A 21,233-nucleotide genomic window follows, 5' to 3' on the forward strand; every position below is an offset into this window, starting at 1 on the left:
GAGAGAAACACACTTACCCTTTCCCCCGAGCGTGCAGGTGCAGAGGGTGTTAGCAGAGATATTAGAGAATTGCCAGAGTGGTAAGATGTATTTTGTACCCTGTACAGTTCTGTAGGGGAGACACGATGAATGGGGAGCTTGACTCTAAGTAGCATAGTAAATTATTACTCATCAGCTAATGCCCAGCCTCCTCTTGGCATAAGCTTGGAAATATTGGCAGTCTCCCGCCCAGACCAGACGAAACTCCACTAACTACCGTAGTACTCCGTAGTACTACATCGCAGTCAATTTATGCGCATGGCTGGGAAACACCTCTACCACCTCCACCAAGCAGGGCAATGCAATAACATCAGATTGCCTGCCATCATGACCCAACACACGTCACCCCCTGATAGAAAGGTTGAGGCTGGTGTTTGTGATCCTCAAGTACCACGCCTGCAGCTTCTAGCTCAGACCTTCTCTCAATTCACTTTTCTTCCACACCATTATCCATCTACTTCCGCAACATTTTACCTCGCTCTCCCACAACCTTAATCCATACCTGGTGAACAGTAGATACTTACATGGTGCTTGAATAAGACCTGTACTCTTCTACTTGCACCTCTTTCCTCGTTATCCTTCGTCTTGTTAGCGATGCATTTCTCTACCTGTGATGCAGCAATTGCTGTACTTGCAGTTCTCATCTCCTCCACCCCAGTCCTAGCCCAAACCTTCACGAGTTGCAATCCACTCACCTCTGGTAAGTAAAGCACACAGATCTTTCCCCTCATTACCAACTGCTCATCCCGTACAGGTAATTGTCCACCAAATTCCGCCCTCGGCCGATCCGTCAACATCGACCTCACAAAAGGCGCCTCTGACTCCTTCACCGAACAAGGCTCACCATCCTACGGCTCTGATGGCGCCGCCTTTACTGTTGCACAATCCGGTGATTCGCCCCAAATAAATTCAAAGTGGTACATCATGTTTGGACATGTCGAATTCGTCATCAAGGCAGCACCAGGAGCTGGCATAGTTAGCTCTGCCGTCTTACAATCCGACTGCTTGGATGAGATTGATTGGGAGTGGCTAGGTGGAGACAATGGTCAGGTTCAAAGCAATTATTTTGGCAAGGGGATGACAACCACATACAATCGAGGAGCATATCATGCTGCGCCGGGGAACCATGATGGTTTCAAGACTTATACCATCGACTGGACAAGCGAGCAGATTGTTTGGCAGATCGACGGCGTTACTGTCCGGGCCATGACACAAGCAAACGCCGCTGAAGGTCAATATCCTCAAACCCCCATGATGGTCAAGGTTGGAGCTTGGAGTGGCGGAGACCCAGCAAACGCGCCTGGCACCATCGCATGGGCTGGAGGACCAACAGACTACTCCGCCGGTCCTTACACCATGTACCTCAGGTCAATCGCAGTCACTGACTATTCAACCGGGACCCAATACACCTACTCCGGCTCGGCCGGTACATGGCAATCAATTCAATCGACCGGTGGCACCATCAATCCAAAAGGCGGCTCAAATACACTAGCCGACACCGCCAACGCACCAGCCGTTACATCCGCCGCAGCAAATGCACCCATTCCATTCGAGGGCACACACCGTGATGACAGCTCCACCTACGTGACACCGAGCGTGTGGCCATGGGTTGGATCAGCCACCGCTACACTACAAACTGCTGTAAGTACTGCGTCAGTGACCACCTATCCTGGCCTTCCGAGTGGATGGGTCGTTATGGATGATGGCAGAGTCCTCCCTCCTAGCAATGCTGCACCTATGTCCAGTTCGTCCCCCCCCCAGTTCCTTCGTCTCCGTACCTTGAACTATGATTGATCTTGTGCTAACATCACATGCAACAGTCAGATTACCAGTCTTCACCCTTACAATCTCCTTCCTCGCCGGGCTCACCCTCTTCTGGCCCTGAAGTCGTGACTCGATGGAATGAACAAGGTTTTCCGGTTTTGGTCACTATAGGGCCCAACAATAACCCATCGAATGCCCCTGCATCATACGATTCAAGAGGATTCTTGATCACGGCCACCGCGCAGCCGAGTGCGACAGCTAGTGCGGGCGCGATACAAGGAAGCTCGACGGGGTTTCTGTTCCCGTCTGCTGTGCCGCAGAATGATGGAGTCAGGAAGGGGACTGCTGTGCTAAGGGATTTAGGCGTGGTGCTTGGGATGGAAGTTTTCGGGGTGTTGGTGTTGGGTGTGATTTGAGTTCACGAGAGGGAGAAGGAATTGAATTTCGTGGGAGAGAAAATCAGAGGAGATTGCAGATGCAAGAGAGAGCGACGTATTTTCTGGATAAGCACTGAGCGCTTCGGCAGCTTTGCATAGCGATCGTGAAAACTAGGGACAGGATAGATATTGGCGGCAAGCGAGCAAGCAGCACTCAAGAGGGCCTAAGTTAGGTCAGAATCATGAATCACGAATTGAACGACTAAGGTACTTCCTCCCACCATAGCCGTGAGAGCAGTGATAGCAGATATTAAAACCAAACTAGACCTTGATTATGGAATGATGAGATTAATGAACGTGGTATGCATGACATTGTTTCTCTCCCTGTTCCTCCTCTTTGATCTTTTAGTCTTCGCCCTCCCCTCAGTGGTTTATGATAGACGTTTGAGCAACACAGTACTCAGCTACCTGCGCATTTAAGAATACAGCATGACTTCCCCTGTGTCAAGTAGTATTATAGATTTGGAAAAACAGGAGATATGATGTGCTGTAATCTGCTGTACTTTATGAATGTAATCCAACCTCCGCTTGCCTGCCCAATGTGGCTCACCCTGTAGGATTCATTCTTGCCTATCACTCATTCATCAGGTGGTCGCTAATGTGTCCAAATCAACCACTTTGATGGACAGGGCGATGGCATATCATAGGACGCTTCAACCACCTCAGGCAGGATCGGGAGGGAGGGAGGGAGGGAGTTGTTGGCGATGGAAGCTGACTGAATTGACTTTTGGGTCCGCTGCTAAGTGATCAATTAGGCTGCACTTCAGGGACATTGATCTAGCACAAGAATCGTGCTGAGGACCTGAAAGGGAAGAGGGACGGATTCTGCCGATCAGTTTATTTTCGCGTCGATGATAGCTTGAGGGGAGATGACAGAGTCTGCGTGAACCACAGATTGGGGTGCATGCCCCATACGATTGAGCTGTTGTTGTCTTGACCATGAGGTGAATTGGGAGATGGACATGGAAGTGGATATGCTGGCTCCAACCACGGAGAAAATTTTGCTGGTATCCCGCCCATCTAGTACATGATATTGAATTGTCACCAAGTAGGCTGGGGTTTCAGATGGAGAGTGGAATCACTTGAGCCAGATCTGGTCGAGAGAGATGCCATTAGCACCCAAGGGTATGGCCTTGGGTTCCCTACGGGAAGGACATGGAAGTCTTGCTATCTATCGATATTTGGTGAGCGTGGACTGCCACAAGTACGGAGTAGATCCGAGTTGTTATTTCGAGCGATCTTTCGAGATCCAGCCTTACTTTGGTGAGATGGACATCCATCCCTCGTTCGGCCGTCTATGATATTGAGAAATGGTGTTGATGATGGCTTCCATCCACGGCTCGGACAGAGTTAAGAGACATTCCATAAGCTATGATTGTCCATGGCCAGCGCTCTGGCTGCCTTCCAGGTTTGAATACCATGACTGTCCGTCTCGAGAAGCAGCATGTGCTACCAACGTCATGACCGGCAATCTGCGAACAAGTGGCACGGTTCGGCGTTGTCGGATGGTGTTTGACATTATCGTAGCAGCTCAATCCTTTCGCCCAAGATCAAAAGTCTCAACCGAAATATTTGGTACGGAATAATTTCAGAGGGACATCTCCGCGTTGCTCCTAGGTTGATGGCAGTATCTGCTCTGTCACTTCCAAACTCCCCCAGTTTTCAACATATTCTTTTCGGAACCTGCTCGGATCTACGGTGGGAGGCTCACGCGGAGCTTCAGGCGCCTGCGGCAACCAAAGCGACCTCATTTCTTCGGTTATCGATGCTCTTGTTGACGCATAGACACGTTCGAGCCACGGTATCCAGTCCCAATCTATCCATGACTCGAAAGGCCCCCTAGGGATCTTCCAGCGAAGCAACGGCGATATTGATACACCAGGAAGATACTTTTGGTGCCGCCGAGGATTACGATGTCGTCCAATGGCGCATCGGCCGAAGTCAATGATGACGACGCGTCCGACTTCGGTACCACCACAGACAAGTATATTGGCTGGACGCACATCCATGTGAAGGATATTGTGTGTGTATACCAAGGACTCGGCATCGATGACGGCTTTCATGATCCTCTGGCGGTTTGCCTATGAAAGGTTGGCTGAGATCAGCTGCTGCATGGTTTTTCCGGGAATGAGCTCGATGAGGATGAGTCTCACGAAACGAAAATCCTTTTCACGAGCACGTAGTTTGATAGTAAATGAGCCAAAGTACTTCGGTAGGGTCTCTCTCCTTGCAAAGTCGAGAGAGCGCTGTAGGCTGCGGTCTCATGGGTATAAGCATAATCGACGCAAAGGAAAGGGTCTGCGTCATCCTGCTCGTGGTCAAAATACAGAGGGTCATAGACTTTTGCGACGAGATCTATATCTCTTGGTAGTTGGTCAGAGGAGGACCACTGAACTCGAACAGCGATCACTTGAGCACTATGGTTATCCCCAGCCCGTATGGTCCGAGTTATCTGCACCTCTGCTGTGTCTTGCTCATCCTTGCCTTTTAAGGGTGGATGTAGGAGACAGCGGTCAAGCGGATGGACTGACTCTCTCTCAAGAAAAGTTTGGGGATTGAGAGCACGGGAGCCGGTTGTCGGTGCGGGGGGTTGATGAGCACGAAGAACCAAGTGTCTTCCAGCAAGGTAGGGTAAGGCAGGCTTAGAGGCGCCAGTTCTTTCGCAATAACTGTCACTTAGGGAATACATGTCTCGCAAGAGTCTTGCAAGAATCGAAGGTACAGGAATGCAGCCGAGTACCGGATCTTTATGTTTGACTGATGTTGCTGGAATGCAAGACTTTACAAGGATAGTCATTACCAGTAGTCACCAGTACTAACTCTACTAGTTAGTTAGTGATTACTAGCGGTTACTGCCTGTGTGCCAAGAGTTGTACTCCTCTCAAGCCACAATTTGACCTTAAGACTTTTAAGCCCATATTAGTAGTATTGAGTGAGCCAATAACACATTGGGTCATTTTACGCCAGAAAGGTGGATACTCAACGACAGACTTGAGTCCCAGTGACAGAGGGTGCACCCGTCCTTCTACCAATGTAACAGTATGAGTATGAGTAACACCTTGACGGCAGTACAAATAATCACCAAGAGGCCGCCAAGTTCCTGTAAAATAGATTGGTGAGCATTATAATGGTGAAGCATGGGTCCATAAAATCTGGTAACGATTTTGCTGACCCGCGCCTCGGCCCTTTGATGTTTGGGCCCTGTAAGTATGAATCTATGGTTGTTTAACTAGGCCCAGTAGGCTCCAACCCCTCAATGTCATCGGTTCTTCAGCTTTCATGAATTATTACGATATGTCGAACTTGCTGACTAATCGACGGATCAGTGTTGAAATAGCAAGTTGTTCTATCTAAATCAGCGCGCAGAGTGCGCATTTATACGTACAGATGCTGCGTAACGTGAAACGCAGATACCAAAAATACATGCGGATCTTATACGAAATGCGTATCAGATCTGTTACAAAACGTATATAAAACGCATAGTCAAACAGCGCTCAAACAGTTCAACACGATACTAGCAGTCGAAAGACATGTCTCTTTGGCGAGGATGAGTATTGAACCCTGAACGTGAAATGATATACTGCTATCATCTCTATACTATGGATGACAGAATAATACGCCTCGTCGACATTGCCACCATCTACGTGCAGGAGTATATGTCAGCCTTCGATTCCTCACACGATTACAATCATGTCGCTCGTGTGCTAGCCCTAGCCAAAATGATTCTTAAAGATGAGAACGCTTCGCTACCTCGGCCCTCCCACGCGCCTCGAGGCGACAAGAATGATTGGGAACCTGTACCACCAATGGGGCTGAGCGAGCCGGTTGTGGTCCTCGGCGCTCTATTGCATGACGTGAATGATAGCAAGTACTTGAATCAGTTGGAAAGCCCTGTCAGCCTTGCAGAACTCCTCAAACGATGGGGCGCTGATCACCAGCTCGCCATCCGGGTTGAGCGGCTTTGTCAGGGAGTGTCGTATTCCACTGAGATGCGAGATCCTCAATGGGTGAGGAATCTGATTCAGGAGATTCCCGAGCTCGCTGTGGTGCAAGACGCAGATCGTCTGGATGCCTTAGGTGCAGTTGGGATTGGAAGATGCTTCACGTTCGGGGCTTCGAGAGGTAGAGGCTTGCCCGACTCTGTCAGACACTTCGAAGAGAAGCTGCTGCAGTTGGAGAGAATGATGAAGACCAGGACCGGCAGGGAGATGGCCAAGGCCCGCACTGAACGTATCAGAGAATTCATGCGATGGTGGAATGACGAGACCGAAGCTATAGCCGGAGGAATGGCATTCTAGATAGACAGTCTTATGTTGCTTCGGTGTCGCCAGGCTCGCCGGTATCTTCTACTGCTGCAGGGCTAGCGCTGGAACCGACTCTTTGTGAGCCAGTGGTAGATAATCCATCTGTTTCTCCCGTTTTGGGAGGCGGTGCGACTGGTGTCCCTTTCCTGCTTGGAACAAAATCTTGCTCCTGGCTTTTCTTAGCCCCTTCTTGAAAAATATCATCGAAAGCTCTGTTTGGAGGGCCCCCAGCACGATGCCTTGACTTCTTACTATGTAATGCAGCTGCTCCAGGTATTGAGGTTCCACCAACCATGGCACTCGGACTGACCATTGGTGGAGCCAAAACATTTGGATTGGCCAATGGGGGTGGTTGTTGCTGTATTGGTCCCTTAGATTCAGCCGGGATGAAGTATACACCCTCATTAGTAGAGGCTTTCTCCATGCTCGCTCTCTGTTCTGCCTCGAACAACTTCTCACCGGGAGCTTGTATTTCTTCACCAAGACCCACCGGCAATCGATGTAGAGCACCAAACCCAAGAACAGCTCCCAGCGCACCTTCGCCTCCCCATCCTCTTCGCGGTACTATCTCCACCTCTCGTACCACGTCAAACTCGGAATTGTAGACCCACAGGACCAAACTTCTGTTGAGATGATCCTCAACAAGTTCCCCAAGGGCAGCCTCGCCCCGAAGTGTGCCTGACGGGGTACCAAGTATGTAATCTGAATGTGGAAGCAGACCGGCAAGATGTGCTGGAGAGAGTGGAGAGGGTATCGAGAGGATGTGCCAGATGTTCTGTGTGGCATTTAAAGGAGCTAATTGAAGGGTGAGGCCGAGAGACTTGGGTGCAGGCGGCACAGCGACAGTGAGGGTATGTGACCGTTGACCCTGGATACTTCAGCCAGGATGTGCAAAGCTGATTGACTCTTCCCCTACCTTAGCGCTCCATATATCAAGGGAGAGGGAGTATCCTGCGCAATTCCTGACTTCTCTGGCAAAAAGCTGTGGATCAGGATCATCCTGCTCTTCTTCAGAATATTTGAGCTACATCTGGTAAAGGACGCCCACGGACAATGACATGACCATTGATTCCAACGATAAAGTCAAACCATGGCTCTATGGGCAACTCGGCATTGGTGTTGCGCAGTACTTGGAATCCATACGAGCTGTCACTGGGCCCGCCCGTGGCTGATTGAGGTGCTGGGTCAGAATCAAGACGTGCAATGAAACGATTCAAAGCTCCAAACATAGTGGCACCGGTTTGAGCGGGAAATGTATGAGATTAATACCAGTTATTCAAGTCGCTGATATAACGAATTGTTTGATGCATTATTATTGGCCCTTACTACTAGTACAGGGGGAGATAACTATTGTTAGGCTAGCGCTAACAAGCTTACTTGCAGATAATCTAATGACCCACATATCTCTATTCCGTTAACAAAATGACCTTGAGATACTTGGCTTATCCGAGTAAGAAGTGTAAACTTCTACAGCTCTTTTTTCTATCCAAGCTTTCTAGGGAGCAAATGCCATTCAATCAACTACAAGAATGACACAAATATACAGTACAGCGAACGTCAAAGAGGCAAGTCAAGGCTAATCAGGTTGTGTGGCGCTGTATCATAATAGCCTAACAATATTTTACCCTCCCCTTTAGTACATGTTCTATCTTCAATCCATCGTCTCAGGATGTAAGAGGGCAACTGTGGAGGCGGATAATGAAAACTGATGGATGGGTGGATGACAGTTGATGCATATTTCGAATACGAGATATTTAAAGATGACAGCCGATGAAATTCACTATCTTTGCTTTGCTAACGCCACATGGCAGGCACATCTAACCCACCACCTTTGGTCGTTACAGTCGTGAACCAATCCCTCGTTTCTAACCACGCTATGTTGGACACGAACCGAATTGTAAGTCAAGCTATTGACAACCAACCGTATATGGTTCCATGACCCCCTCCATGAAATCCAGCGACCACTTGGCCCTTTACCCTGCATAAGCCTTCCCAACAGCTGTTAGACTGTTGCCATTGACAAGTCTGCCGTCTGAGCACATGAAATAGGCATATCTCTCAATCGCATCGTTGCTATCCATCCATGGAAGGACTTCCGCCAAGAATTTGGCAATCTGCGCATCAGATCCAGCGGCAGCAAATTCCGTGAGCCAGACTTTCTGCACCCCCTTCTCCTGCGCCAACTTGATGACATCCGAAACGTAGTTTTTGAAGTAGGCAACATTGTCTGCCGAGTCGTACCAGTGGAAGGCGACGAAGTCAACTTTGCAATTGCCATTGCACCTGTCGAAAAACTTTCGCAACCAGCCAAGACCCATACCATCTGTTCCTCCTGACGGGCCGCCATTAGTGACAGCTGGAGACCCAATCTTGGCCTGGCCAGCATAAGGATTCATGTACTTGATATGAGCAGCCGCGGCAGTGGCTGTGTTCATGTTTGCTTGTTCTGCAAGATCTGGTTCATTGAACGACAGCAAGTGCTTGGCACCGGCAGCAAGAGCAGACTTGGCTGATGCCTCCCAGTTACCAAACTTCTTCTCACCCCAAAGCATGGGAACAAACTCAATGCCGGGGGCGAGGGTACCATCTGGTCTGTCCCCCCAGTTGTAGGCCCACGACATAGCTTGTCCAGCAAAGGCACCGGTCAGGGCAGCAGAGTTGTAAGCAAGACCGCGTTTACTGGTGCCATAGGACATTGATGGTGCCGCAGGAGTTGGGGTAGCAGAAGCGGCAGAGGAGACCTGGTAGAATGCACCAGGCCCTTGCATGGAGCTGCTTGGATAGCTGTCATCAGAGGATTCAACGGAAGATTCGCTAGTCTCGACTGGTGCGGCAGATGTGGTGGAAGTGATGTCTGAGATGGACTCAGCAGATGATTCATATGAAACTGCGCTGGATGTTTCAGTCGACGGGATGCTGATCACCTCAACGGGAGATTCGCTAGTCTCGACTGGTGCGGCAGATGTGGTGGAAGTGATGTCTGAGATGGACTCAGCAGATGATTCATATGAAACTGCGCTGGATGTTTCAGTCGACGGGATGCTGATAACCTCAACGGTAGATTCATCCAAGGAGATCGTAGAAGATGAGGTAGGCGCCAAGTTGGATGGAGGATACGAGGTCGTGCCAGATGGGGACACGATTGAGGATGGTGCCACCCCGCCTGTCCCGGTTGCGGTCATGTTGGAAACACCATAGGAGGGTGTGAGATTGGAGAAAGGAGCGGAAGGATTCCTGACAGTGGTGGTCTGCTCGGCAGTGACGGTCATTGTGACGACATCAGTTGAGTAGATGGTAGTGGTGGAACCAGAGCCAGGGACACAGGAGCCATCAGATTCCGGAGAGATGGCGGTGTCGACAGGGGATTCAGCTGCAATCTTGGTTGGAACGACAATGGAGGTGCCGGTGACGAACCCAGTGCCTGTTGGTCCATATCCGTAGGTACTGTTACCGATAGGATACTTCCCCCCAGTTGGGGCAGCGACGTTTCCGCTTCCCCTTCCAGTAGCATTACCCCGATGGCCATGACGGCTACGGTTGGCACGTGGGTGAGCCATGACTGATGCCGCTAGGGCAAGAACAACGATGGTCTTGAACAGCATTCTGTCGGCTGTCTTGGTGAATGTGGAAGATTGCTTGTCGAGGTGGGTCTAACAGAGATCTCTCCAGGTGTGAAGATCGTGGTAGTTAGTTACGTGTTTAGACTTATTTGAGCCGACCAGGGCAGTCAAGAACAAATGCGGTAGATCACCGATCTTTGTGTTTGTTGTCTGGTAAAGTGAAGGCGGTCAAGGAGTGGTACTTTGAATAATGATAGACACAGGAAAAGAAATGACAGTGTTTCATCAAAAACACAGAGCAAGTCAAGCTGCTAGAGCGACAAAGAATGTAAGTTGTGCAGTGTGTCGCACAAACGTGAGAGTAGAAGACAGTGAAAGAATGACTGTGACTACAATTGCGGTTGAGGGAAAAGGAAGAAGGGAAGGAGGGAGGTGTGGAATATATGGATGTGGTTGAATTAGGGGGGGGGGGGGGTGGGGGGGATACGTAGTAGGCGAACTTGGCCTGCATCCTGTTTTATGTGGGGCGGCTGCACAAAGATTTCGCTTCGCACTGGTACCACAGCTGTCCTTCGGCTGTATTCACTGCGTTTAGACGCACAAATGTCCATGCACTTCGTATCGTCTGTATTGGGGGTGTATTATCAGGCCTTGTCAGCTGTGGATTGGTGGTGGCCGTACCAAGGAGCAACTTGCCCCAGCAAAAACATTAGAGTTGGAAGTCCGGATCAGGGATCGGGATGTAATGTGATGGCAGCTTAATTCGGCAAGCAAGCCGCATGGATATACCAGCATTAGGAACATAAGGCATTCGGAGCTTGGTGTGGGACGAGTTGATTGGCTAGGAGAAAGATCTAGCTCATTAATGTGCCGTTTCATTGTGGTGTGTTGGACTGCGTGGCGAGATGGATAAGGACAGTCTGGAGCGTAATCGCTGATCGGGGATGAATAAGGATTGACCTACTGCGGGTGCCTGCATAAGCGGGAGAAATGTGTGTCGGGAGTAGCTTGGCACATGGCCCTGAGAGATCTGATTAGTTCGCCGAGCCGATATAATCATCTTTTCAGCTAAAGTTAATTAGAAGCCACCAGAAGCCACTGTTTCCAAGTCCGCCAGTCCCGCTTACTACGATATCCCGCCATCATCTTCAGGCCGTCACTCGTCAACGTGGCTGCCGGCTTCAGGGGCATGGGAAGTTGAGGCCGGGCGCTAATGCAAGGGCATGAAATCATGAAATCTTCGAGTTCGCTTGTATCCACGCTCGCAAGCTCCCTAAACAAAATGGCACGCGTATCGCTTCCCACCACTTTGGGCGACCCGGACGGTGACGGTCCTAAGCGCAGCAACAACTGTACCACCTCAGATTGATTAGATATATCGTCTACGGTGACAACGTAGAGGTGCTTATTGTGATCTCAGGATCAAACCTTTGGAGACATCAAACCAAAAGATGGATTGGCTAGATAAAGGAGAATTTTATTGCCTGCACTTGCTAGCATGTGCCGCTCCACCCAGGTCCGCTGTGAACATTAGGGAGTAATACGCCGGTCGAGCACAGGACTGCACTCAATAACGCTTGGGACTGTACATCATATCACTTCCTGCAGGCATGCACAATTGAGAGACACCTGACCTTAGACCGAGGAAGGACCATTGGTATATCATCTCATCACTTATGGTACGGTTGGTACCTCGGAATCACTTCTTGCCTCTCTCTAATACAGCCATGACGTCTCTCATTTCATGCTTGTTTGCTTTGCGCTTCTTCGGCCCTCGCTTCCGTTCACTCTTCTTTCCGCCTTCTTCACCATTCCAAGTCGGACCTTCTTCATCTTCTTCATCTCCGAGTCTGCTCCCTCCAAAACCCAGATCTAGATCAGCTGCGTCCTCTCGCTCTCTTTTCCTGAGTTTCTCGAGGAAGTTTTTACCTTGCGGAGTGGTATCCATTTCAGGATCTCCATCCCCTGCAATTTCTTGCGCCCTGCGAATGGCTGCCGCTCTTTTCAGAGCCGCCACAATCGACGGGTTTGTCATGGGCGCAGTTCGTGTATTGGGTTTGTCTTCATCTGTTGTTGATGAAAAGTAATTTCGTGGCTTGTCTGCAACCTGAACTGGCTTTGCATCTGTATCTCGCTGGGTCGCTGCAGCTTCACTTGGTGTTCCAGAATCTGAATCGTCAGAGACGTCGGCAATGCCACCAAGAGGATCATAATCTGCACCAACTCCGGCAAAAATGTCGTCATCTTCTTCTTGTTCCATCTTTTGCTTTTCAAACATTGCTTTCTGCTTTGCTGCGATCTCTGCAGGAACCTGCATTCCAAGCGCCTCGTTGACGGCTGATGCGCCTTGTGCTTTTGGTTCGGAACCTTCTTTATCAATCCATCGGACTTTTCGTTTCGTCGTACCATCGAGATTCGTAACAACAAGGACCTCCCTTCTACGACCATTGACCGTTTCCACAAACTTTTTCTTCTCTGGTTGATTGTCACCACCCAATTTTCGAAACTTCGAGCCCAAATAACCATCTACCGGCTTCGCTTGCATGGCGCCTTCTGCAGCGACCGCCCTACTAGCTTTCAGGCTCTTCAAGATCTCATCCCTTGACATCTTGCCAGCTGGCATAGCCAGCGATGACGGAGCAGCCATCTGCCCCTTCTTGACTCTCTCTTCCCTCCCTGTCGCCTTCACTTCCTTTTCTAGGACATTCTCCAGCTCCTTATCAACATCCTGCCTTCCACTCCCATCACTCGTAGCCGCATTCTCGTTCTTCGTATGCGTGACCTCCTTAGTAGCTGTAACGTCCTCTCCACTTCTTATCCTCTCCAGCAGCTTCCGATCTAAACCCTTGACCAAATGCGTGCTCTCTAGATCCCCACCGATTCCAATTTCATTCCTCAACTTCTCAAATGTGGCCTGATCAACCTGCTGTAACTTGACCATTTCCTCTAAAGCCTGGATTCTCTCTGCTTTATCATCGTGATCTTGAGGGCCATTCCTCTGCCCCTCCTTAGCTTCTTGTTGCCTCAGAAGAGCTGCACGATCTTGATATCCGACTGCGATCTTAGTCCCTTTAGGAGCTGCCCTCGACTTGAATATCTTAGCTGCTGGTTGCCCCAAAGCGGCGCGCTTATGCTCAGCAATTTGACGCGCGAAGTCATTACTACTGCTATGTCCAGCAATTGAACGCGGAGTCATGGGAATTGAGGAGCGCGCCCGGGAGCCGAGTAAAGACGTGCTGGATGCATTGTTGCGCGATTTCAAAGGGGAGGAGATTGTGGCACCATTTATTGATGTATTCTGGGAAGAGGACTCGTCTAAAAGGCGGCGGAATTGGGAATTGTTCATGGCGAAGATGGATGGCTCAAGGCAGTGTAATGGTGTCTTGTAACATGCCTAGCGTCGTGTAGAATGGGCTAGATGGCTGCGCATGTAAAGACGGAAGGCTTTTGAAATGAAGACGTGAGGTGGGCATTAAGAGTCGACTTATCGATAAAGCTTAGAGCTCTAGGACCTTCGGACACTGATCAAATCTGCACCAATGGTTGTTACCCCTTACATTTATCCATACAAGCTATCCCAATGAATCGACGGATATGATATGTTAGTAATCCGTAGGCTTGATCGAGTTCAAGAACAAGCTGCATTGTTATGGTCGTTCCGATTTCCGTGCTTGAGTCGTCTGGTCTGGCGCTGAAAATCAACGGATCCTCAACTTTCTCCACCACTTTCTTTGCTTCACGGTGAAGATCAGAAGTCATGGGCAGGAAGAGAAGGCGTCAGCAGAAAGATGACACAGAGAATCAGCTGGAAAAGAAGAGGCAACACATCGAAGTGCTACCGGAAGGTGTCCACCATTACGAGCATATAAATCAAGTCCCCTTAGAGGTACAGCAGTACGCACCCTCAAACTAAACCTTTCCATGTACAAAGTAGGCATGCTAACTCTATCACAGCTACTTCCGTCAACGGCACAATATTTGGTCCAAATACGACGATGGTGTCTGGATGACAGACAACGCTTGGTATGGAGTATCACAGGAGTTGGTTGCTGCTAAAATTGCGCAACATGTGGCTCTCATGACGCCGGACAACAAGTCCATCCTGATAGATGCCTTCTGTGGAGTGGGAGGTAACACGATTGCCTTTGCACTATCCGGTCGTTGGAAGAGGGTCTATGCGATTGAAAAGGATCCTGCTACTTTAGAATGTGCTAGGCGGAATGCTGAGATCTATGGTGTGAGGGACAAGATTACCTGGTTTCTGGGGAATTGCTTTGAGCTGCTGGGACCTGGGGAGAAAGCTGTGAGCGGACTGAGGGAGCTCGTGGCTGAATATGGAATCATATTTGCAAGCCCACCATGGGGCGGTAATGATATCTTAAACAGATATGTGAGAGCTCTGAATGCTAATGATTTACAGGACCAGGCTACAAGTTGGACGAGGTCTTCAACCTCAATACAATGCAGCCATATTCGCTTGAGCATATCTTCAATGAGTTCTCCAGTTTCACCAGGTGTATTGTACTTTACCTACCCCGGACCAGCGATCTCAGTCAGATCGCAGCATGTGTCGAAGAGGGAAAGAAAGGCCAGGTTGTTCATTACTGTACAAAAGCAAGTAGCAGGGCGTTATGTGCATACTTGGGGGACTTTGCGAAACTGCCACCAGCTGCCTGAATAAGTACTGGACGGTATTATCTATCGATCATTGCTTGGTTTAGTTAGTGTTCACAAGCCTGTGGAAGCGATACCCCGAAGACTGTGCTTCGAATTATCATAATTATGACTGCATTCAATGTCTTGGATTCAGTGCCGGGAATGTGGCTTCCCTGCGAACGAGACTGAGAGTTACAATTCAGATCACAAACAGGAAGCATCTGAATCTAAAGGAAGCGACGTGAATGAATGCATTATTGTCAGAAATGCATGCCAAGCCTTTCATGCTCTAGGCGAATACAGTACTAATTAGTAGTCATTCGTGGTAGATCCCCGCAGCTCATGTTGGTGAGAATGACAATATTCACAACCCTTTATCCGGCCATAAAACAACCAGAAGGCCCCGCAGCCTTTGACCTACCTGCGTTGATCCGACTCACCGACTTTTAACTCAGAACAAGGAATCAGAGCAAATGGTTGCAGCGCCGGATCACCTCGCTCGGTCCTTTCTGCACATTCTCCGTTCTATGTTCTAGGTACCCACTTGACTTCACTATGGCGATGAACGGGCATTACACCGCCGCCTCAGGTCAGGATGACGGTCTTTTCGAGGATGGTTATCTAGCAGGCATAGCAGACACGCCACAAGATTCATCCTTCATGGATGAGCTGAATGAGATGGCAGCTATTCCCGGCGAGGATCAAGACGGTGGAAATGAGTTGAACGACATCCTGGGAGAAGGAGGCGGAAATATTGATCTGAATACCTTGAATGATGAGAAAATTGGGGGTGATGGTGACAAGGCTGATGATGCGCAAGACTATGGGGATATCTCCGATGATGATCTGGCCGATGACGAGCCAGTGAGGAGTGGGTTACTTTCTGGCGTCCGGGAAGAAGCTGTGAGCAACGATGACTACGATGATCTATTTGGTGACGGCCCATCAAGCCCTCCCACGCTACCTCAAGATGCATCATCCTTCCCTGCCGCTTACCAGGAGGATGACGGTAATGCCAGTGACCTTGCCTCGGACAATGAAGATCATATGAGATCTGAAGTCGATCGATCGCAGCTTGCAACCCAGGACACTACCGAACAAACTTTTGTCGACCCGGCATGGCTAGAGCAGCAATCACTCCTGCTCAAAGCTAAGGAGACGCCAGAAGACCCTCAGCTGAGGCTAGAACATGCTCTGGAAGTCTGTAAACTCCTCTTTCCCGATTTCAGTCGGGACGAAATACCGTTTTGGAATCGCATCATTAAACCATTTACTGCCGAGTTCCCCCGTAAACTTCCTCCGAAGCCTCCTAAGCCAATTCGTCCTACGAAAGTTCACCTTGAAGTCCAACCAGATCAGAAGCTTGGTTTCAATTCGACGATTATCTCTGACAAACGGTATTGGGAGGATTACGATCGAATGGTAGTGATCGAAGATCCAAATGCCCATCAGGACAACGACGAAACATCTGACGATGATGTTGACATCGATGAGATACTGCCCGGTGGAGTCACAATGAAAGACCTCGACATGATATGCGCGGACTTCGACACACTCAGCGGTATTGCCGAATCAGACGTTGATGTGCAGGATGTGGTCATCAGAAATGACGAGGATGCTGATTTCTTTGCTGATGAAGACTGGATGGACACTGACAGGCCTGCGAAACGGAGAAAGCTAGGCATGGATCCGAAAGACATCGTCGCTAGATACGAATACAGCATGCCTTCGTTCGACGATCCCGAGCATCTGACCGAAAAGATCGCAAAGAAGGTGGTACTAGACCTCAACGATCCTCTTCTCCTCACAGAAGAGATCGATCCTGCTACGATCCGCGCAAAGGCCGAGCTGGCAGACCCAACAAAGAGTATGCAAAATGTCAAGGATCTCCTTCGAGAACGATTCAATTACTCCAACGACGCCGAATACGACCTTCTCAAGCAGAATCACCAGCACAAGATTCGTAGCACACTTGGTAATCTTTCCATCGAACACTCAACACCCGCTCTTCGTCTTCAATATCCTTATTACCAAGTCAAACTGGCAACTGCACAAGCACGAACTTTCCATCGACCCAATCTCACATTCCGACCAATGATGTTAGCACATTTCAGCAAAATAAACCGAATCAAGCGCAAGCACCAGAAAGGCAAGAAGGCCAAAGAGCTATATCCCTCTACGAAGGACCTTACCTTTGGTGATAACTCGACTTCACTTCTCCTGGAATACTCTGAAGAACATCCGATGATGCTATCTCAGGTTGGAATGGGTACCCGAATCATCAACTACTACCGACGGCAAACCAAAGAAGATGCTTCAAGACCCAAGCTAGATATTGGCGAAACAGCAGTCCTGCTTCCAGAAGACAAATCACCCTTCTCCATTTTTGGCCATATCGGACCAGGCCAAACAGCCACAGCTGTCTACAACTCAATGTATCGCGCTCCCATTTTTGAGCATGAACCGAAGCCCCAAGACTTCTTGATTATCAGAAGTCATACTGGGCAGTATGGATCGCACTTCTTTATGCGCAACATAGACCACATATACACTGTAGGTCAGGAGTTCCCGTCAGTGACGGTGCCTGGACCACATTCCCGTGTCGTTACGACTGCATCCAAGAATCGCCTGAAGATGATATCTTATCGGATTGCCCGTCGAAAGAAAAGCCAGCGCCTTAGTGTGGGCGATGTTACCAAGCATTTTCCTGACACGACAGATATGCAGAATCGGCAGAAGATGAAGGAGTTCATGACATACTCGAAAGAGCATAAGGAATGGGAGATGAAACCTGGAGAATTCATCCCAGATGAGGAACAACTGCAGCAAATGGTGAGACCTGAAGATGTTTGTCTACTGGAGTCAATGCAAGTTGGTCAACAATATCTTTACGATGCCGGATTTGGAGGAGATGACGCTGATGACGATGACGATGACAAGGAAGGCCAGGGTCAAGCAATAGAGCAAGAACTTGCACCTTGGAAGACATCCAAGAACTTCCTCAATGCATCTCAGGGAAAGGCCATGCTTACTCTCCACGGTGATGGCGATCCATCAGGACGTGGTGAAGCCTTTTCTTTCCTCAAAACATCTATGAAAGGTGGGTTTAAGGCTATCGGAGAAAGTGCAATGAGCAAGATGGAGGAGAAGAAGGAGCTTGGTGGACATAGCTACAACGTTGCCCGACAGCAGCGTTCGTACGAAGAGTCAATTCGCCGAATATGGGCAGCACAGAAGGAAGCGCTCTCCTCACACGTCGAGCCCTCTGCCGAAGAAATGGACGACAATGTGGATGGACCTGAGGGAGGAGGGCCATCCAACGTCTTCCCTAGGGCCTCTGCTAGATCTGAAGCCACAACGCCGGCACCTTTTGGCAGACGGGATGACGACTCCATAACTTCTTTCAGCAAGAGAAGCACAGCTAGCCAGACGAGGAACCGAACCCTCAAAATAACAAGGAAAATACCTAACAGCGACGGTGAATTGGTTGACACGGTTCATATCGAAAGAGATGCTGCTGTGATTAAGCAGTATCTGAAGAAGCGAAGTGCGAGGAACGCAGCAACCAGGGCGTATGCAAGCTCCAAAACCAATCTTATGCTGGTAGGAATGCTAACTCTCACAGACTCGAAGATGTTGTCCCCACAGGTGACGCTGAGCAGGACGCACTTGACAAGAAACGGTACCGCAAACCCAATACCTACTCAAAAGCTCGGATGGCCTGAGGTCGTGCCTCGTATTGCCCTGGGTTCCCGATTCCGAGGTCGTAACGTCTCTGGCCTCATGCTAACATGTACTCTGTTCTAGACTTGCCCTGGAACTTGCCCGTCTCGAACGAAACCGTGAGCGACGCTTCGCCCGCGAGAAAGCCAAAGGCATTACCGCAGCATCGCCCTCCGAGGCAGGAGGTGCTGGTTCACCTGGGTCCCCGTCCGGCTCTACGATCGTCACAGGCAAGCAACACCAAGGCACGCAAAGGAAATGTGCCAACTGTGGCCAGGTGGGACATATCAAGACAAACAAAAAGTGTGCCCCTGGATTTTCTTCTCATAATTTCATTCTTGCTGCTGCCCCTACTTCCAGGAAGAGGAAGGCCTCCGCCGTTGCTTCAATGCCGAGGAAAAGGCAGAGAAACACTGCTGCCCAACGCTGATGGTGACTGGCGTGGTCGTTCGTGATAAGCTCGACTCGAGAGCATGTCCTACTGGATTATGGCCCCTTCTCATTCCTTGACCTTTCATTTATTGGCTACCCTGTTCCCCCTTTTCAAAACCCATCTTCTCCAACTCAGCTATGCTCTGATAGAACAGCAAGCTAACGAGGTGTTTCTCTCCCACCCCCCTAGACTCTGTCCTCTCCTCAATGGCACGATCAAACAAGAAGAAGGCTTCAACAATGCTGCATTTATGGGCGCACCGCCCACGATGCCTTGAGGCATTACGACTTCCGGACTTTCGACGGATACGGCCCTGGAAGTCTGAACGTAAAGATGCAAGTGATTGCACGACTACAGCAGTGAGGCAGTATCTGCGGTGCTGTGGAAGTCGAGATAGTTTGATTGAGCAGAATATCTCGAGGCGAAGCTACGGGTTTCGTGGGCGGTGGGAAGGAATCGTGGATGATCTTGACCCTTTCTTCTTTCATGCATCTGCGAAGGAGTTGAGTCGAAGCATTGGACTTGTGTGGTATAAGAAGTAAAAGCGTGATACCCGGGGGCATACTTGAAATCATGGAACCAGTCCATGATTGACGGGTACTGTAGCTATTTCCTCATAGATTCTTAGCCTTAGCAAGACAGCACTCGCTGATCTCAGCGAGCCTCTTCCCCCGCTTTTTCACGGCGTGTGTCTTTAGTGTTCAGCACATACTGTTTCCCCTCCAACGTCCAATCATATCCCAAAAGCAGAACAGTATCAAGGAGGATCATAGCGTATGACATCCGCGTTCTTGCCCGCTCAACTGGAAAGTCACTCCTCAATAACATTAAGTGAAGAAGACATCAAGATCTTGCTTCCGTCTTTAAATCTTCTGTCTACTACCTTTGACCTGACATTCTAAGTTGTGGAACCGACATCAATAATGTCAACCATACACGCAAGCAACCCAGTCACCATTTACGAATCCTTTCGGAACACGCTCAATCACCTTCCAGTGGCCACGGTTCCTTCAGGCTACCGTACCATCTCCGCAAGCTCGGATTCCACGTTGAATGAGGATCCCATTACAGCTTTATACAAGAAGACGGGAATGTCCTTGTCAAGCTCGGTCTCGATTACCTTCCCAAGCCAACAAATCTACCATTCGAACTTCGACAATATATGCCACAGCTCGAGGCTAGTCACTACCTCTCCACAGAAGGGGATGTTCTCCGTGCTTCGAATCTGTATCTGCTCCATCCAGTCAATGTTGCAGTGAAGAGCTTGATCACCAACGGAGATCTTTACTGCACAAGTGAGCAGTCTTCCCGTGGGGGTTGTCGGACCGATATCAGGTGGGTATACCGGTCAAGCCAGAGCGGTCAGACGACCAATATCGCAGTTCTGGAGTTCAAAAACACCCAAGTCTTACACTGGGCCGATTTCCTCCCTGCCTCTACCGATCAACAACATGCTCAAGCCAAACTTGACGATGCCCAAGAAAAACCAAAATATACCCACCTGATCAACAACGCACATTTGCTGTCAAAGCAGGCTAAGAAGTACTGCCTTAAGCTGTCGGCGCCTGACGTTGCTATTTTCGACTGGCATGCAATGTTCGTGTTCGATTTCACTGGAATGGATGAAGATGCCTACGATCCGGTCTTGGCGAAAGGGATCTGATTTGAAGAGTCCGCAACCAGCATCAACAGTAGTGCAACATTTCGAACATTCCTTCTGGTATTTCTTGTTCGCGCTCTAAGAAGACATCGTGTCATCTCTTGACTCTCTTTCTCACAGAGTCGCCAATGCGGGAGCTTCAAGGCAACTGAGACATGTATATGAAGACGGCAGTACAGGACCGGTCATGTGAATAATACAAACTGCTCTTTGAACCCTTCATCGATTCTTCTGCTGCGATTTTCAGGGTGATTTTCATTAAGTAGTGGGTCTTGCCTCGTAGTTCTTAGCAGGCAGACTCCCCGCTCAAATAATGCCAGTAGAGCCATCAATGTACGGTATGAATATATGATGAACTGTGCTGAGTTATCCATGGAATAGTGTTGAAATAGCAAGTTGTTCTATCTAATTCAGTGCGCAAAGAGAGTGCATTTATAAGTACAAAGTTGCTATCCCCTCCGTACCCAATGTGCCAATTAGCGTAAAATTTTCAAATTAAGGTTTTTAAGCCGCATTCGATCTACACAACGCTCCGCAGCTGACTTTGCTCTTGAGATTTCAACCACGAAATATGCTACGACCACAGCGAAATACCCAGATCCCTCTGAGATATAGATCGAGCTCACCTCCGCGATTCGAACAAGTTACTAAACGGTC

At 49.3% G+C, this 21,233-nt stretch overlaps 8 protein-coding genes across 8 annotated transcripts; 5 read left to right on the plus strand and 3 right to left on the minus strand.

The window, feature by feature from the left end:
- Positions 1–633: 633 nt before the first annotated feature.
- EPUS_01727 (uncharacterized protein) lies at positions 634–2,219 on the plus strand (the record flags this gene model as incomplete). Its single annotated transcript, XM_007804332.1, has 3 exons — positions 634–739; positions 794–1,680; positions 1,860–2,219. The coding sequence occupies 3 exons, from the start codon at positions 634–636 to the stop codon at positions 2,217–2,219; spliced, it is 1,353 nt and encodes a 450-aa protein (XP_007802523.1).
- Positions 2,220–5,839: 3,620 nt separating this feature from the next.
- EPUS_01728 (uncharacterized protein) lies at positions 5,840–6,538 on the plus strand (the record flags this gene model as incomplete). The annotated part of the gene is made up of 1 exon (XM_007804333.1): positions 5,840–6,538. One exon carries the CDS (start codon positions 5,840–5,842, stop codon positions 6,536–6,538), a length of 699 nt encoding a protein of 232 aa, XP_007802524.1.
- Positions 6,539–6,548: 10 nt separating this feature from the next.
- EPUS_01729 (uncharacterized protein) lies at positions 6,549–7,773 on the minus strand (the record flags this gene model as incomplete). The annotated part of the gene is made up of 3 exons (XM_007804334.1): positions 6,549–7,412; positions 7,461–7,544; positions 7,597–7,773. The coding sequence occupies 3 exons, from the start codon at positions 7,771–7,773 to the stop codon at positions 6,549–6,551; spliced, it is 1,125 nt and encodes a 374-aa protein (XP_007802525.1).
- A 744-nt stretch (positions 7,774–8,517) lies between these two features.
- On the minus strand, positions 8,518–10,101 carry EPUS_01730 (uncharacterized protein; the record flags this gene model as incomplete). The annotated part of the gene is made up of 1 exon (XM_007804335.1): positions 8,518–10,101. The coding sequence occupies one exon, from the start codon at positions 10,099–10,101 to the stop codon at positions 8,518–8,520; it is 1,584 nt and encodes a 527-aa protein (XP_007802526.1).
- Positions 10,102–11,803: 1,702 nt separating this feature from the next.
- Positions 11,804–13,450, minus strand: EPUS_01731 (uncharacterized protein; the record flags this gene model as incomplete). The annotated part of the gene is made up of 1 exon (XM_007804336.1): positions 11,804–13,450. One exon carries the CDS (start codon positions 13,448–13,450, stop codon positions 11,804–11,806), a length of 1,647 nt encoding a protein of 548 aa, XP_007802527.1.
- A 411-nt stretch (positions 13,451–13,861) lies between these two features.
- EPUS_01732 (uncharacterized protein) lies at positions 13,862–14,781 on the plus strand (the record flags this gene model as incomplete). The annotated part of the gene is made up of 3 exons (XM_007804337.1): positions 13,862–13,998; positions 14,059–14,471; positions 14,525–14,781. The coding sequence occupies 3 exons, from the start codon at positions 13,862–13,864 to the stop codon at positions 14,779–14,781; spliced, it is 807 nt and encodes a 268-aa protein (XP_007802528.1).
- A 534-nt stretch (positions 14,782–15,315) lies between these two features.
- EPUS_01733 (uncharacterized protein) lies at positions 15,316–18,913 on the plus strand (the record flags this gene model as incomplete). Its single annotated transcript, XM_007804338.1, has 3 exons — positions 15,316–18,332; positions 18,386–18,442; positions 18,568–18,913. The coding sequence occupies 3 exons, from the start codon at positions 15,316–15,318 to the stop codon at positions 18,911–18,913; spliced, it is 3,420 nt and encodes a 1,139-aa protein (XP_007802529.1).
- Positions 18,914–20,078: 1,165 nt separating this feature from the next.
- EPUS_01734 (uncharacterized protein) lies at positions 20,079–20,579 on the plus strand (the record flags this gene model as incomplete). The annotated part of the gene is made up of 1 exon (XM_007804339.1): positions 20,079–20,579. The coding sequence occupies one exon, from the start codon at positions 20,079–20,081 to the stop codon at positions 20,577–20,579; it is 501 nt and encodes a 166-aa protein (XP_007802530.1).
- Positions 20,580–21,233: the final 654 nt, after the last annotated feature.

Source organism: Endocarpon pusillum (assembly GCF_000464535.1).
Source record: "Endocarpon pusillum Z07020 unplaced genomic scaffold scaffold3350, whole genome shotgun sequence".
Classification (NCBI taxonomy): Eukaryota; Fungi; Ascomycota; class Eurotiomycetes; order Verrucariales; family Verrucariaceae; genus Endocarpon; species Endocarpon pusillum.